Source organism: Nanorana parkeri, unplaced genomic scaffold (genome assembly GCF_000935625.1).
Source record: "Nanorana parkeri isolate BGI_ZX_2015 unplaced genomic scaffold, ASM93562v1 scaffold140, whole genome shotgun sequence".
In the NCBI taxonomy this organism is placed as follows: domain Eukaryota; kingdom Metazoa; phylum Chordata; class Amphibia; order Anura; family Dicroglossidae; genus Nanorana; species Nanorana parkeri.
Window position 1 is genome coordinate 772,173 of NW_017306408.1, and position 16,338 is coordinate 788,510.

Consider the following 16,338-nt stretch of genomic DNA (forward strand, 5'->3'; position numbering starts at 1 on the left):
CTCGCCTGGAAGCCTTCCAGGAGGGGACATTGATCCTAGGCGGAGATTTTAACCTGGCCATGGATCCCACGGTGGACACCTCCAGGGGTGCTTCTCACCTTTCCTTCTCATACCTTCGAAAGTTCAAGTCGGCACTCCACCAATTGCAGCTTATAGATGTGTGGCGTACCTTGCATCCAGAGGGGCGGGACTTCACTAAATGGGGGGATCTCAGGTTTCCGGGAACACGCTATGGAACACAAGGTCTCTGCATACACGGATGACCTCCTATTCTTTGTTACGCAGCCACAGGTCTCCCTGCCAGAACTCATGCGGGAGTTCAAATGTTACGGCTCTCTATCTAACCTGGCGATCAACTGGTCCAAATCGGCCGCGCTGAACATTACGCTGCCTCAAGTAGAACAGGATGCACTTCGGGCCGCATTTCCCTTCAAATGGGAAGCCCATTCATTGCCGTATCTGAGCACCCGTATCACGGCGGACTTGAAATCACGGAGGTGAGAGATCAACCAATTAGTGACACCAGAATTGGATCTGACCCCAGAGGTGTTCCTCCTGCACATGACCAGGTTATCAAGGTGTAATTACAAGGCGTCGCTATCAATACACTTGCTAAACGCCGCCAAAGCATGTATCCCGGCCCTCTGGAGATCGACCCAAGCTCCATCTCTGCGCCTTTGGCTGTCAAAGGTCAATGAGATTCACCAGATGGAGGATCTAACGGCCACGGTTCACAACACTGAGGAGAAATTCCGGAACACCTGGAGAGCATGGTCGCATTGCGCGGTTTCTGATGCTTATCTGCGGATTGTGACCCCTGAGGGGGGCTCAGGAGTACTATTCCCTCATTGGGACACACTTACCCTAAGATATGTGTAGTTTTTGCATCTTGTATGAAATATGCCGGTCACGTGCTCTGTTCCACTGGGGGGTCACTGGGGAAGGCAGGAGACCCTTCCTTCTCTGCTTCCTTTTCCCTCCCTCTCTCTTTTTCACACCTGCCTTTACTTTTAAATGTCTGTTCTTCTCTACTACCTCATAAGTAGACTGCCGTACAGCCATCGTATTGCACAGTTGATGATCGCTCGGGAGATATGGCTTCCTTATGTGGGGCTTTGCGCTCGCGGGAAGTCATGACCTCCCTTGCATGGGTGGGCTGCCTGCATTGCCAGTGGGTGGTTGCACCTGCCGCGAGGTTGCCACTATGAGCAGAATCGCAACTAGAAATTTTGCAGGGACGGCTAAATTGCGCTGCTTGACCAGTGACAAAAATGGTAATCTCGTAGCTAGAATTGTATTGATTCACTGTGCCACTGTGCCTTATGTACTACTGTCTCGTTTGAGGTTTTGTTACATACGATACTAAATATACTTTATTATTTCTGTATTACAGTTGGCTGCCTGCGTGCAGGCCTATACATGCAATATTTGTATCAGTTTGCATCTTTGGTTAATAAACTTGGATTTAAAAAAAAAAAGATGTCTAGCTTTGATTTTTGCATTGTATCTTAATGAGAGGAAGTCTATCCTCTCTTTGTCCGCCTTCACTTTCAGATTGTTGGGAGTAACTTGAAGTCTGCCCATAAGCCTGCTCCAAAAATCGAAACGGTAATACATATTTTTGAGTTTTAATTTTTTGATATGCTGTGCGAATGGGAACACACAACAAACATGTTGTGCAGTTTCCTCAATTTGCCTGCAAAAGTGGAAAAACACTTTAAGGTAATTACGGAAAAGGGCAGGTATAATGTAACTCTACATGACAAGCCAGAACAACAGAGGACAAGAGATACGGTGATACGGAAAGATTTAACAAGGCCACTTACACAAGGCCTTGAGAAAGGCTGCAGTGTATGATTTCAAGTGCCTCCTTGTAAACAGTTAAGTGCCACATCTACTCAGTGCGGCACTTAAGCCTTTAAATAATACAAACTCCATAGCTATTGTGCGGCAATACAGGAGGATTAGACTTTCCTTCTCTATTCTGATCCGGGAACAGACTGCCGAGAATGAGGTTAGCGTGTCTTTTTTTTTTCTTCTTTTTTTCACATTTCTTCACCGACGGTGTTTTCAGAAAAATAACACGTTACAAAAAAAATTCCTTTTCGCTGCATTTTACTCAAACACGGCTTTTCCATTACCCAGGCGTGGATTAAAGAACGCCAGAGGAGACAAGCGTTTGTGGTCGTATTGTTCTCCGGCTTCTAAAAAATGCAAAAGGTGTATTGTAAAATAGCAGATCAGTAACTGGAACAATCTTCTGCGCCCATTAAATATTCACAATGACTCTCCAACTAGCCGCTGAATGGCGGCAGCGATATTATATTCCCGGGATGGATCTGGATGACGGATGGAATTCGAGGTGCTTTTTACACTGGATGTCAGTACGGAATGGCACTTTGGTCGGTGCAGTCCAAACAGAAAACTTTTGTTGCCATATCAACAAAGGCGTTTTCCTTGTTGGAGTTTTCACAGCATCACAATGCATTAATCTCTTCCTGCTCATTGTACCTGTTTCGTCTGCATAAGCTGCGGTGCCTGCTCGGCGGTTTATCTTTTTCAAGCCTTTCCGAATCCTTGAGTCGGAAATGACTAGATATACTGCAAGGCAATTCAACATGATGGCGAAGCTTAAAGAGACTCTGTCACTTGGGGAGGAACGGGGGCTCTGTCACTGAAGGTATGAAGTAGAGGTACCTAGAGGGTGCAGATATCATAGCAGAAAAAAAAGATAGAGAGAGCAATAAAAACAGGTCTTTAACATTAACAATTAAAGGATCAACCTATGCACTCAAATGTACCCAGCAGAAAAGATGCAGTCTACACAGCTGGGTATGAAAAGTAAAAGCAAAAGCTGGGGGCCAGCGGCAATGCTAGGGGAGTCCTGCAATCGTTCCTTCTCCACCTCAAGGTTGGCCGACAGACCAGGCAGCTGGGAAGGCAGTAGCCTGCCCCTGCACAATTTTCCATGCCAGCGCTATTTCCATGCCAGCTATAATAACATCCTCAGTTAATGTCACTGCCCACTCCATATTATCCAAGTCAATGTGTTTCGGGACGTGTCCCTCTTTGTCAAGCCAGATACGTGTGCAAAAATCACAGCAACCTCTTAAACCTTGTTGTGGTCACACTTTGAGTAGTTCTCACTGGCACAGCTATTTACACCAGGACATTAGGTGAATGAATAGCATCCCTTTGGGTGGTTTCTTAACTGCAGCAGCGTTGATCTACAACCTCCATTATCTTGCTTAGTTTTGGCACTTCCTGAGAGTGCCAAAACTTGCCAGCCCCTTCTGGCCTCCCATGATTTTTATTGGTCAGTGAGGCTGCCGATCATAGTGAGGGGCCAACAGGAATGTGTGGGGGTCGGGCTTAGCTGCAAGCTCCGACACTACTCAGAAATGTTGGAACTTAGCCTGTCATAATGGCATGGCACTTGGCCGTGTAAGGAAAGTCTGAGAGGCACCGTTAGGTGCCTACACTTCATACCTGCAGGAGTCTGCATCCCTTCCCCGTTGTCACAGGGAAGTCAATTAAAATGAAAACGAAAAAAAAACAAAACCTTTCCTGAGGAAAGTATGGAAGACGCCATTGCTGCCTTTTCATTTTGCAAATGCTTGTTTCTGGTTGTTATGCTCACCCTCTTGCCTTTTAAGTCACTAACCCAGAACATGTATGCACATAAGGAGTTATTAACATTGACTTTCCTCATCTGCAAGCTTGCTCTAAGTCAATAACTGAGAAAGTATTGAATTGATTGGATTGGCACAACAGCCAGGCTTCTAGAATTTCCAGAAGGAGGTCAGCAATGGGATCATGTCCCGTCCTTTAACCACTTGAAGACCGACATGGACGGAAGGTGGTTAACTGGCTGCATGTTTGTTTGGGGTAAGTGACTCATGAACCAGTAAAGGCTGATAAGAATGATTCAGTTCTCGAGCTATAAAACCGACGTGTGAGAGCTGCAGTGTCACACATCGGCTCTAACTATGGGTAGGAGTGCATTTCACCTCCTCATTGTCCTCCTTTAAGGCAAGGCCACATTGCTTTTTGGCTTTGTCGGTCTTTCGCTGCAGCTGTCAGTTATTTATAATTAAAAGGCAAGCGCGAATATTAACATTTATAAAGTCCCATAAACAGGCTCTATAGTGGGCCTTAACCACTGTCTAGAGCAGCAGACCCCACCGTCTAGAGCAGCAGACCCCACCGTCTAGAGCAGCAGACCCCACCGTCTAGAGCAGCAGACCCCACCGTCTAGAGCAGCAGACCCCACCGTCTAGAGCAGCAGACCCCACCGTCTAGAGCAGCAGACCCCACCGTCTAGAGCAGCAGACCCCACCGTCTAGAGCAGCAGACCCCACCGTCTAGAGCAGCAGACCCCACCGTCTAGAGCAGCAGACCCCACCGTCTAGAGCAGCAGACCCCACCGTCTAGAGCAGCAGACCCCACCGTCTAGAGCAGCAGACCCCACCGTCTAGAGCAGCAGACCCCCTCATTTTAGTCACCATTCTGCAATTCAACAGCCTAATGCCAAAACCTGCATGACCAGAAGAGGCTCTAGCATTGGACTGTTGAATAAATAATATGCTGGCTTCTTACAGCTCTTAGAACCTCAAGTGGAAAGATACTGCCACTGGAATTGTCAGTTCTGCTCTACAAATATGGCCAGTAGAAGGCCAAATGCTGGCTTCTCACTCTGCCTAAATGTATTACCTTACTGCAAATGTGTTGAAAGTGACAGATACACAAACTACTGGAGAGAAATCTGTCCACCTGAATCATCTACATAATATAAGATATGTGCATTGTAAGTAAAGAACATGGGATAATAATAATATTATTATTATTATTATTATAGGCTTCTCCACTAGAATAATCACCAGTTTTGGATGGAGTTGACTTTTGCTGGCTCTTAGGCTTGAATGATTGGATCCTAAATTCTTTAGTGATGTGTCAAATCACTGGTCTAAGACATGTATGGCAACACTGGTTCTGTGCATTACAACAAGCATGGAAACTATGAAGATACATCACCAATGGCGGTGAGATAATAAACAGAGCTAATATGGCTGCAGTCCCGCCAATTATTTCATTCAGCAGAAGTGAACCTTTGCCATGCATACAATGAATGGACCTGACACAGTCCTACAGCTGCCAAACCCAGAACTACCTTCAAAAACCTGGTAAATAGAACGAGACGCTGGATAGCTTCTTTTAAGCACCAAAATGGGTTAAGGAAAAAAAAGAGAAATAAAATTAGAGGTCAGACGTAGCACAAAATAAACTTCTTTTAGCCTTGAGAATTTTTTTTTTTTATATTTTATTTTGCATCTCTGCAAAATTATGCATTTTAAAAAGACTGCAGGCAGGGAAATGATTGTCAGTCATGCAAATAATCACTTACTTACACTATATGCGTTTGGTTTGGATAAAGCAAATTACCATTTGAAAATAACTCAAAAACACTCAGGGCTAAGAGCTGGCTTTATAAATCTCTGTTTGGCCACAGCAATCCCTTAACCTTTCTCGTCTCCATTTCCACTCAGCTAGTTACAGAGGCGCAGTGCAATCCGTTAACTAAATGAACTCAGGGGCTATTCACATGGCGCACACAATCATTAGACAAGGTCATTGGAATTTTCTTATGTGTATATTTACCTTTTTGTTTATGTGTGCTATATGTAGAAATTCTGCAGGTCCCCCTCCCCCCCAATAAATAATCATCATTGCTAATGAGTTGTCACTTTGCTGTATTGTTCTGGTTTTCAAATTTTACTGGTGATCTGCGAAAAAAGGGGCCACACTGATCATGGTTCCTGATTGCAATGCAAGGCCCAACTCCAGACAATTGTGTTTTAATTGTTTCCCCCTGTTGGTGTAAAAATAGAAAAGCAGTTTAAGCTGCAACACTTACCTTTTATCTGGAGATGCCACCCCCACGGCACCCTCTCTTTTCACCACAAAATGTCATCAGACTTCTGGGTTGAATGATGCCCAGAGTCAGTGGTAGTGCAAGGCGCCATAGGCCCGCCCCCTGAGGGGGTGTCAGCATGCTTCCCTACATTCACTATAATTGTGCTGAGAGTGGTGCTAACATCAGCAATGCTCTCTGAATCATTGAGGTGAAGATTGAAGAGGACCCAGCATATCACGTGACTGGCCAGAAGAACAAGGCATGTATTAAAAAAAAAAAAAAAGAGCATCAAATACTGCTAGGGGAACTTTCAGGAAGGGGGAGGCGAGCATGGAGTTGGGTTTTAAGTAATGGACAGTGCAGGCCACAGCAATTTCAGGAAAGCAGTGGCGCACTTCCCAATACTTGAGCTGGCATGTGACACACGCCAGATCTATAGATCAAGAACTGAGCAATCACAAACCCCTGATCGCTCAGCTCATGGCTTTCCCCATGCAGAGAGCGCTGCCAGTCATCCACTGCTCCCAGCAGGGCTTCCCCCTTCCCCTCTCTGCTCTTCCAGTGCTCATTGGAGGGACAGACAGGGGAGGGGGTGGACCCAGCTGGCTTTGGCTCTATAGTGGCAAAGCCAGCTGTCAATTAGGAAGCGGGGTGGATCAGGACAATATTGTTGGGATCCTTCCTGGCTTCAGCACGGCTCTGCACTGTTAGCAAATAGCCAACAGTAGCCCGTTAGATGCTGAGTTTGGGTCACAGGAGGATATTAGTAAATATGCTCCTGTGACCCAAAAAAGAACCAAAGCCTCCCCTATAAAAGTTTGGCTTTAGTTATCTGTGAAATGCACACCATACAAACATTCATGTTACTTGTGGAACTTTTCAACATACGCTTTTATTTTGTCTTCTATTTGTCCCTAAATCTTATACTTATAATAAAATACTTTACAATGATTCAAGCACGCAGGGTATTCACCTTGCAGGAGGAGAAAAGGCAGGGACAACGTCATGACATAACTGCAAAAAAATGAGCATGAAGAAGCTAGACAACATGAGGAATTACATTACCGGCTGACATCAGGGAACTGGACTGGAAAGTGAATGACACGACATTTGGGTCTAATAAGCCGCTCCAGATCTCGCGGTCGATGGTCTGGTATCATCTTCAGGAAAGTGCCGATGGAGGTTAGGAAAGACTCCATGTTGAAAGCAGAGTTAAACACCATGATGTCAGCAACTAGACTGCAAAAAAATGAGGCATTTGAGTGTAAAGTAAATATGTCCTATATGAACTAAAAGAAAGAATTCTCCCCTTATCTAGGCCAAAATGACAGCATTTAAGGAAAAAATACAACATTGATTTAACCTTCAAAGTTTTATAGCTTTATAGAGAACCGTCCATGACTGAGCTCATATAAGAATTTGACCATTCAGTTATATTTAAACAGGACTGATTATAGAAGAACTTCAGGAAATTATTGTCTCACCCTTGCAGTGGGGCTACCCCCGCACTGCAAGGGTTAACTGCTCCTTTTGGTCTAGGGAAGAAAATAAAGTTATACTCGCCTTATCCTTGGAGCCGCCTTGCTCTTAGACCGGTCCCTGGAGCCTCTTTCCCCCTCCGCTCTAGCGGTCTAAGGTCCGTGAGTCATCACGGGGAAAGAGCATTTGCCCAAAGGTAAGTATTAGTGATGAGCTCGGGCGTGTTCGCAGCTCTACGTGCCGAGCCCGCCAGGAAGCTGACAGCGCCAATCACAGGTACTGAGACATTATCCCGGTCCGCAGCTGCAGAGATTGGGATATGTCTAAGTGGCACTGTCAGCTTCCTGGCGGGCTCGGCACGGGGAGCTGCGAACACGCCCGAGCCCATGACTAGTAAGTATAGCAAGGGGGTAGAGGGGACCCGATTGGAGGGGCTAATTCCATTTTCCAAAATTCACCTGGGAAAGTGGAATTACCCTTTAAATACATCATAATAAAAAAAGATTTAAAGAAAAGGCTACACCAAGATAACATAAGGCTCGGAACCTCACAGTTTTTAAAGCTCACCTTATCAAAAAGGCAAATCCTTTTGCTTAGTTATATTGTCCATCTGAATCTTTCCTTTCTCAGAGAGTTCGGTAGTAAGAATTGTGAGCAGTAATCTGTCTCTGCTCCTCCCACAAGGCCAGAATGGAAGCATAACTATCTCAGAGTTGGACTCCCCATTGAGGGAGAGTTACACCACAATTTATCTTTCTAGTGGCTGCTGTGGTTGCAAAGAACTAAAAACATTGATAAAGAACTGAAATTATCAAGTTGTGAAGATCCCATATGTGACTAAACCCTCCCATAAAAAATAAAAAAAAAGCAGAGAACATAAATATCTATTTTGCATGGGGTGGACCTTTAAGACGCTATCCGTGGACTAAATGCATGCATTGACAGGCCATGAGCTGCTAATGCTGCTGTTTAACATTCATTTTTCAACTCTTTAATTCATAGAATCCTCTTTAGCCTGTCTGCATAGCATATCCATTTTATTTAGCGTAAAGCATAACAATACAAGCCATAAGACACACGTATGGAGATGATTACATCAAAGACTAAACTTCCTCTCAGCTCCCATACTGTCATGTGCTTGTTATACTAAATAATACAAGATGGCAGTAATGAAGAATTTATCAAGGAATATGTAGGAACAAGCGAGGACCACTCAGACCCTCTCCTGGGAGGATTGTGAAGCACAATAAAAATCACCTAAGCACAGCTTAAAGGACAAGTGAAAGGAGGACACTAGCCTCCTCTTAGTTCAAGAACTACTGATATGCTTAATAAATAAACAAGTAGGAATTAATTTATTAATACAGGACTTGATATTTGGCATATTTTATGTATTGGCTATTGGCTATTAACGTATGTAAACTCTAACAATGAACTTCTCTTAATTGCTCCATTTATAACAAATGTATCACAAGCTTTTGTCATAGCTGCTCAATAACTGCAAGACAAATACCTGTTGATCCTGCCAGAAATCCAGGGCTGCTAGTACAGTGGCTTAGTGGTTAGCACTTCTGCCTTGGAGGACTGGGGGTCCCCAGTTCAAATCTTGGTCAGGTCATATCTGCAAGAAGTTTGCATGTTGTCCATGTGCTTGCGTGGGCTTCCTCTCCCTGGCTGTCTCTCCTCGCACTCTTTCCTCGCACTCTCTCCTGGCTGTCTCTCCTGTCGCAGGCACAGCAAATCTTCTGCAGCTTTTTACCTGCTTCCTGGCTCTACACGCTTGCTGCCCAGGCCTCCCGCAGTGCTAGTGCGACCAAACATGTTGGGCGTTGCAGGTGGGGATAGGACGCACTTCCCAGTCTACAGCGTCCGACACATTCGGCCAAACTAGCACCGCAGAAGGAGCTCAGGACATTGAGCCAACTTGCGATAGCGATCTACCAGTGTTATCTTTGCGATTGACTGGACGATCGCAATCAATCTAATGGGCAGACCAGCTCTGAAAACATGCTGGAAGATTAGTCCTCTCTAAATTGGCACTGTGCATGTGTGTGTGTGTGATAGGGAGCTTAGATTATCTATTGCCCACAGGGACTGATGTGAATGCACAGTAAATCTCTGCATACATTTTGGGGCTAAACAAATACCTGTTATAAATAAAAATATAGCTTACAGTATTTGTGTATCACTCAGCTGTAGACCCTCAAATCATCTCTGAATTGGTGCCGACACTGTCCTTCCTTCTGGAGGGGGGCTACTTTTGTTCCCCAAGGTCCCTGTATGTGTTGTAAAGTAGTCACCGCTCCAAGCTCACTCCTGGGATGGACTACAATCTCAATAAAAATGAGTAAATTAAATATTTTTTTTTAATTTTTTTTATATAAACTATATGGGGACATATGTGAGATCTGCTCCCCATTTACAAACCAAATTAAATATGAGATTGAAGTCCATCCCGGGAGCGAGCTTGGAGCGGTGACTACTTTACAACACACACAGGGACCATGGGGAACAAAAGTAGCCACCCTCCAGAAGGAAGGACAGTGTCAGCATCAATTCAGAGATGATTTGAGGGTCTACAGCTGAGTGATACACAAATAAGATACGTTTTTGTTAATGGTTAAAGTACCTGAATGCATTTTTAAGATGTGATTCTAAGATGTCATTTTAAGATGTTTACTTTAACATACAAATGAATTATCAGTCGAGATCCCTGAACATTTCCCTAATCTGACACACACATGCAGTCAGATCACTGTGTGAACCTCAGTGAAGGTCTTCTTAATAGACAAGATCACTGCCACTGCATGTAACAGTAGTATGGGACATGGCCGAATCATCATATTTTAGCTCAAACGCAGCTTACATAAAGTAAGCCTTGTGAGTGATGTCCTATTCGATCATGAAAATGGCGAGCCTTCCTTGTTAAAGGTCTACAACATTACTTAACTCAGCGTGAAGCGTTCACCGTTAAAGTGATGCTGATTTGCTTCATTGGGCATAATGGAGCAAAAGAGACATTGTGTGTTGCGGAATTTATCAAACTGCTTGCTCACACTCCATTATACAAGACAAAGCAAGCTGACCTCTAATTTTCTCTATTCCAGGCAGTGAAGTCGCTGCTATCTGTCCAATGATCCACACAGCACACGAGAAGAATTACAAGATTTACAGGAAACAAGCAAATTAAACTCATGGCATATTTTGAAGCATGAGGAAAACTGAGAGATACAGACACTGGTAAGCCAAAGACTCAACTCTGGCCAAAACTTTTTGACTTACCTAGCATTTATTTTGCTGCATATTACAGATGCCATCATATTTAGCCTCTCATTTCGCCATGTGGTGCTTTGGTGAAATTTACATGAAAATTAAAAATGATTTTCATTTAGGAAAACCTTATGTTGCTCTGCAAGCCACCTCTATTAATTTAGAAGTATTAGGAACGTAGTATGTACTCTTCCCACCTCACATTCTTCTCCCTTGCAGAGAGCATTGGCTGTCAGTCACCACTCCCCACAGTAATTTCTTCCCCCCACACCTTCCTCTGTTTCTCCATCGCTCATTGGAGGGACAGACAGGGAAGGGGGTGGCCACAGCTGGCTTTGGCTCCAGAGAGGCAGAGTGTCACGTACCTGAGCGGAGACGGAATGGATGAGGGCGCTGCTCTTGCGCCTCTTGTCCAACACCCTTGGAAGTGGGGACTTGGAGTGTGTGGACACAGAGTAGCATGTGTGCCGATGAAGCAGACTGCACTGCGTGAGTCCAGGAACCCTGGGGATCCGACTGGAACAGGAGACAGAAGCGTGTCGAGAAGATAGTCTGAGGTCACAGCCAGCCGGGCAGCGAAGTACAGAATCGAGAACCAGGAGAGATGTCGGGGTCACAGGCCGAGGTCGAGAGCAGCAAATCAGCGAGTTACCAGGGAGAAGGCAGAGAGTAATCCAGCAAACAGGCCGTGGTCAGGAAACAAGCTGAGTCAGGTGGTGCAGGAATCAAACAAACAGATCAGATCACAGGGAGACAGGGACAAGCTGAAACTTTCCAGCAACCTGTGCACATTACAAGCTTGTTTATATAGGCCAGCCTATTAGTGCATGTCCTATGCAACTTCCTGTGCGCCACCCTGTTGGTCCGTGCACGTCTTCTTTCATGCGTTTGTGTTTCCACGCATGTTTCATACTGCACACTTTCGTGCATGCCTGTGCACTATTGCCTGTTTGGCAGTACGTGCAGGGCTTTTCTTACACAGAGCAAGGTGTCCATCAGGCAGCAGGTTGGATCCTGAAATATTGCCGGGATCTTTCCCGGCTGCAACGCGGCTCTGCACTCTCCGCAAAAAGGTGGGCTGTAGCCCGCTAGATGCTGACTTTGGGTCACAGGAGTATATTAGTAAATGTTTTAAACCAAATTAACAGCGCTAGTAAGTGAATCAAAAAACCATATAATCGGGTTTGTGAACTACAAAATCACCAAAAAAAAAAAAATCACATCAATGCAAGTGCCGTTAATCAATAAAAAAACACGGCACTGTAATAGTTAATAAACCTGTCTACGATTAGGAGGTGATTTTTAACCAAGTGCTTCTAGGTGTCTCAGTGTGTAAAGATAAAGTGGATCAGTCTATACACATTAAAAAATCCTTCACTTTTTTTACACCTTCATGTGCATTAATACCATTAAGTGACAAGTCATATGCGTGAAAAAATTCAGGTGGGTAAACGAAAATAATTGCGAATGACAATTAATTGTGCTAAACAAAAAAATATATGTAAACGGATAAAGTCTCTGTAATATACAGCTCCGCTTCAAAGCCAAAAAGCAGAGCATTCCAATGTTCGGTAGAGTAGTGCTTTCCTGGGGTTTGTATTAAGATCAATGCATCCCCCTAATAGAGTGCGTACTCACCCCAAACTTTCGGCTGTAACAGACAGCCCCAAACGCTTTGTCTGATGGGACACCGTTACTGCGGCGTCTTTCGTATCTCACTTTTAGGGCTCATTCGCACAAACGGGCAAGCATTAATGTGCACATAATTCGTACACTAGTGTGCACTCTACACACTCACTGCGATGTGTTGTAAAACTGATCTCAGTGCTTGCTTTCTTTTTTCCTGTTGTTTTTTAACTTTAGTCAACTTGACATTTCATTTGACTCATGGTATGGACTCATGCATGGAAGTATGTTGTGAAATGTGATAGCACGTAGGAATGTGCTATCGTTGGTGCTGTGTTAGTGTGAGCTCATCAATAGGGCATAAGGAAAATTGCCTTGTCTATGCATCGGGCAACACAGTCCGACAGGGCTGGGAGCCTTTAGGTGGTTGTTTTGACCAAATAACTCTCCTTTGCTCGTCCGGTAGACTCGGTGGGCTTGTGGGACAGATATACTAATGGTTACAGTGTGGAAATTATCCAGGCAGAAGGTGTTTAAAAGCACACCCTTGTTGCAAATCAGTTCAACAACTCCTGAATGCTTATGTGTACAGGTCTCACAGTATGCCAAGACTACCACCATGATATATCCGTGGAGTTACTGATCACAGGAATCTCCAGCACATGACTAGTAGGCAAACAGAAAGCCTGTGACAAAAGTTGTTGCTAGTGTTTGCAAACTGCAAGTAATTGCAAAGCTTATCATACTAGTAGTTGTTTCCTCATAAACAGATCATTATCATCTCACTACCTGATGGATTACTTCTGTTTTTCCAACTGGTAAACTTTCAGTCAATCTACGCATCATGCATATGTTTCTCAGATGTAACCTTTCCGCACATGACATTCTATCATAATCTATCATGTGAAGCTCACCCCAAACCGCTTACAATGTTTTATACTCAAAATAAAAAGCCAATCAACTATATCCCGACCTGAGTTTTGACTATTGGCCTCCTCGGGGGAAAATGTTATATTAGTATAATAAATTGTAAGAGATTTGTCTGTAAAAAAAATAAATCAAGACAACTGGACTTGCTGTATTTTTCTTAAAGATCCTTCGCTGGTCATCCGACCAGCTTTCTCCATTCAAACTGGTCATCCGACCATCTTCAGAGAAAGCTAGTCGGATGAGCAGCGAAACATCTTCAATAAAAATACAGCAAGTCCAGTTGCCTTGATTTATTTTTTACAGGTATACCATGACCTGGGTGAATGAGAACCTTCACAGACATGTAAGAGATTTGGTACTCCCTGGTCTGCACTATTCCTCACCCACCTACAGTTAGTTCCACACCAACCACAATGAGAGAGTAGCAGAGGAGAAGCCCGTAAGTGGAAGGTCCATGGTAACCAGAGTGAACGTTATGATGAGAGAGCAATTAAATCTATTGACGGTTACATTTTAGCAAAAACTGTATCGTGGGACAGAGATTTTTTTTCTGAACTCCTGTACCCAAGCAGTGCAGCGAGGTGAAATTAGAGGCTAATTTCAACCTAATCTGTAATTTTGTAAAAACAATTTAGCCAGTACCACTCCATTCATCCTTTTACCTGTTCAGTCTGATAGTCAACAAACTAGGAAGAGGGAAGATCTTCTATCAAATGTTCTGTCAAATAAACTGAAGGTAAGGAGACAGCTCCAAAACGAGGACAAATACAGCAATAGAAGATGAGGTCTTCCTAACTAACGTTTGGGCTTGAAAGGGCTTTACTTCTATTGTTTCTTTTGTAATTGTTCAAAGGTGCAGGCCAAACACAAAGGGATTGGTTGCTTTGGGTAACACAAATGGTCTAAAACAATTACTTTCTCCTTGGACACCTTTGGTAAGGCACAGAGACTTTATTGCGACACCTTTTTAGAGGGCAACATTACAATGACAAACCGACAGCTGTGGGCATGGCAAAGAATTGTATTGCCACAATGGGCCTCGACAATGAAAAATGCTGAGCGTCATGATTTTAGGTCACAGATGTCACTCTGTTAGAATGACATTAACAATGCATATTCAGGGAAGTAAATCTATACGTACCATGAAAGGATTTGGTTATAGCCATACTGGAAGTCTCTTTCTTGATTTTTTCTCACAGGGTAGACCAACTGGTTTTCATGAAAGTACAGAACCTTCTTCAACTTCGCCAGATCGGGCCGAAGGGCTACAAGTTCAGCCAGGTTTAGCACAGAGCTTGTGAAGAGGACCCTAAAAAAAGCACAAGAGTTTCACTCTTAAGCTGGTCATTCACTCTTAAGCTGGTCATACACCTAACGATTATCTGCAGATTTTCTATGGTCAGATGGGGTCAGAACAGGTTCCCCCATCTATGCTAAACTGTGTGGATGGAAGAAGCTCCCACTGGGCCAAGCTTCAGTATCTTGCTAGTTGGCCCCGCTGGCTCTCAAAATAACTGAACAATCCGATAGGATGCCGGCATTGTTCTGGTATTTTGAGAGCCAGCAGGGCCGACTAGCAAGATACTGAAGCTTGGCACAGTGGGAGATTCCTCCATCCACACAGTTTAGCGTAGATGCAGGAATCTGTTGCACTTTTTCCATCTGACCATAGAAAATCTGCAGATTATCTATAGGTGTATGGCCAGCTTTAACATGCATATTATTTCATCAGAACCCTGAAAATACAAAAAATACAAAACACAGAAAAATTTACCAAAAGTGACCCTGAGCACCACAAAAAAAAATAAAAATAGAATAAATATTACTCCATCGCCCGACGTTCCTTGTCCCTTGACGTCCAGTTTATCCCATTGTCAGTATTGATTCACCCTTGTTTGGTCCACTCCGACAATAGATCCTCTCGAATAATACGATGATGCATTATATGTATGTCTATGTGTTTTTCCTACCCTATCTCTTTGTGGAATACCGCTCTGTTTACCGTTAATGGTTTGTTAAGTGGTCGTTATAGTGACTTTTTGATGGTATTATAGTTATTTGAAGCACTGTTGATCCGCATACATCTATAACCTTGTATAACGCTTGTCCTCTAATGTTCTGTGCATGTGTCGGGTTATTATGGTGTCTATCTTTCCTATGTATTACAACTGAAAACTCAATAAAAAAGTACATGCTTAAAAAAAAAAAAATAGAAAAGAATAAAATTGTATAAGTATATAGATGGAGACGAAACAATGGCAGCCAATGTATGTCTTTATGCACTTTTCCTTTTAGTTGGCCAATAGAAACAAAGTGCCTAGCTGCTGTAAGACTTCCGATCAATTCACTCACTACAAGCTTTTTCATGTAACAAAGACTAAAAAGCAAATGCATTTTATTCTAATTATGATCTATGGGATCTAGAGACTATTAAACACTTCAGCTCAACACCTATCGCTGCGGACAAGCAAAGTTCCGCTTTTTTCCCCCTAATGCAATGCAAGGCACAAATGTATGTCAGTTGTTATTGTGTTTGACATCAACATTAATTTCTTCCCTCCGGCCACTATTTAAGCAATTGGAACAAGGTGAGGTTTATGAAGCCACTGGGCTTATCTGCAAAGAAAGGACCTGAAGTAATATGCAGAAATAAGGCAGAGGGTGATAGCTTGTGACAGCTTCTGTATCAGCACTTCCTTCCAGGAGAGCTCCATCTCTGTGCTCACAATTATGCAAAATGCAGACAAGAAAAACCTTAAGGTCAACTTAAACACAGTGTGGTTAATGTGAGACTGAAGCTTTATTATAAAAGAAAAGAACTTACTGTACAAACTTAAAAAGGAAACAAAAACCAAGAAAGGGATAAAACACAGACATACTTACACGTTTGTTGCTTTTGTATAATTAAAACGTGGAATCGAGGTAACAAACAATGTTACTTCACTTTGATTTCAGGTTTAATAATGCAGAGAACCTTATTTAAATTGTATTTACATTATTCAGAGACCCAATCCCATACCCCCATCGCTTCATTGAGATACCCCCAGGTTAGGAACCCCTATCACACATTTTGATTAACCACATTCTCCCTTTAAAGCTGAATTCCAAATAGAAATATT

At 43.4% G+C, this 16,338-nt stretch overlaps 1 protein-coding gene across 1 annotated transcript in view; it reads right to left on the reverse strand.

Moving 5' to 3' along the window:
* GTDC1 (glycosyltransferase like domain containing 1) overlaps positions 1-16,338 on the reverse strand; it is a 191,432-nt gene that overhangs the window by 138,254 nt on the left and 36,840 nt on the right. The window contains exons 2-3 of the mRNA XM_018554051.1: positions 14,361-14,528; positions 6,980-7,153 (exon numbers count right to left, since the gene is read on the reverse strand). Of these exons, the coding sequence (XP_018409553.1) occupies positions 6,980-7,153; positions 14,361-14,528 (342 nt within the window). The remainder of the gene's footprint in view (positions 1-6,979; positions 7,154-14,360; positions 14,529-16,338) is intronic.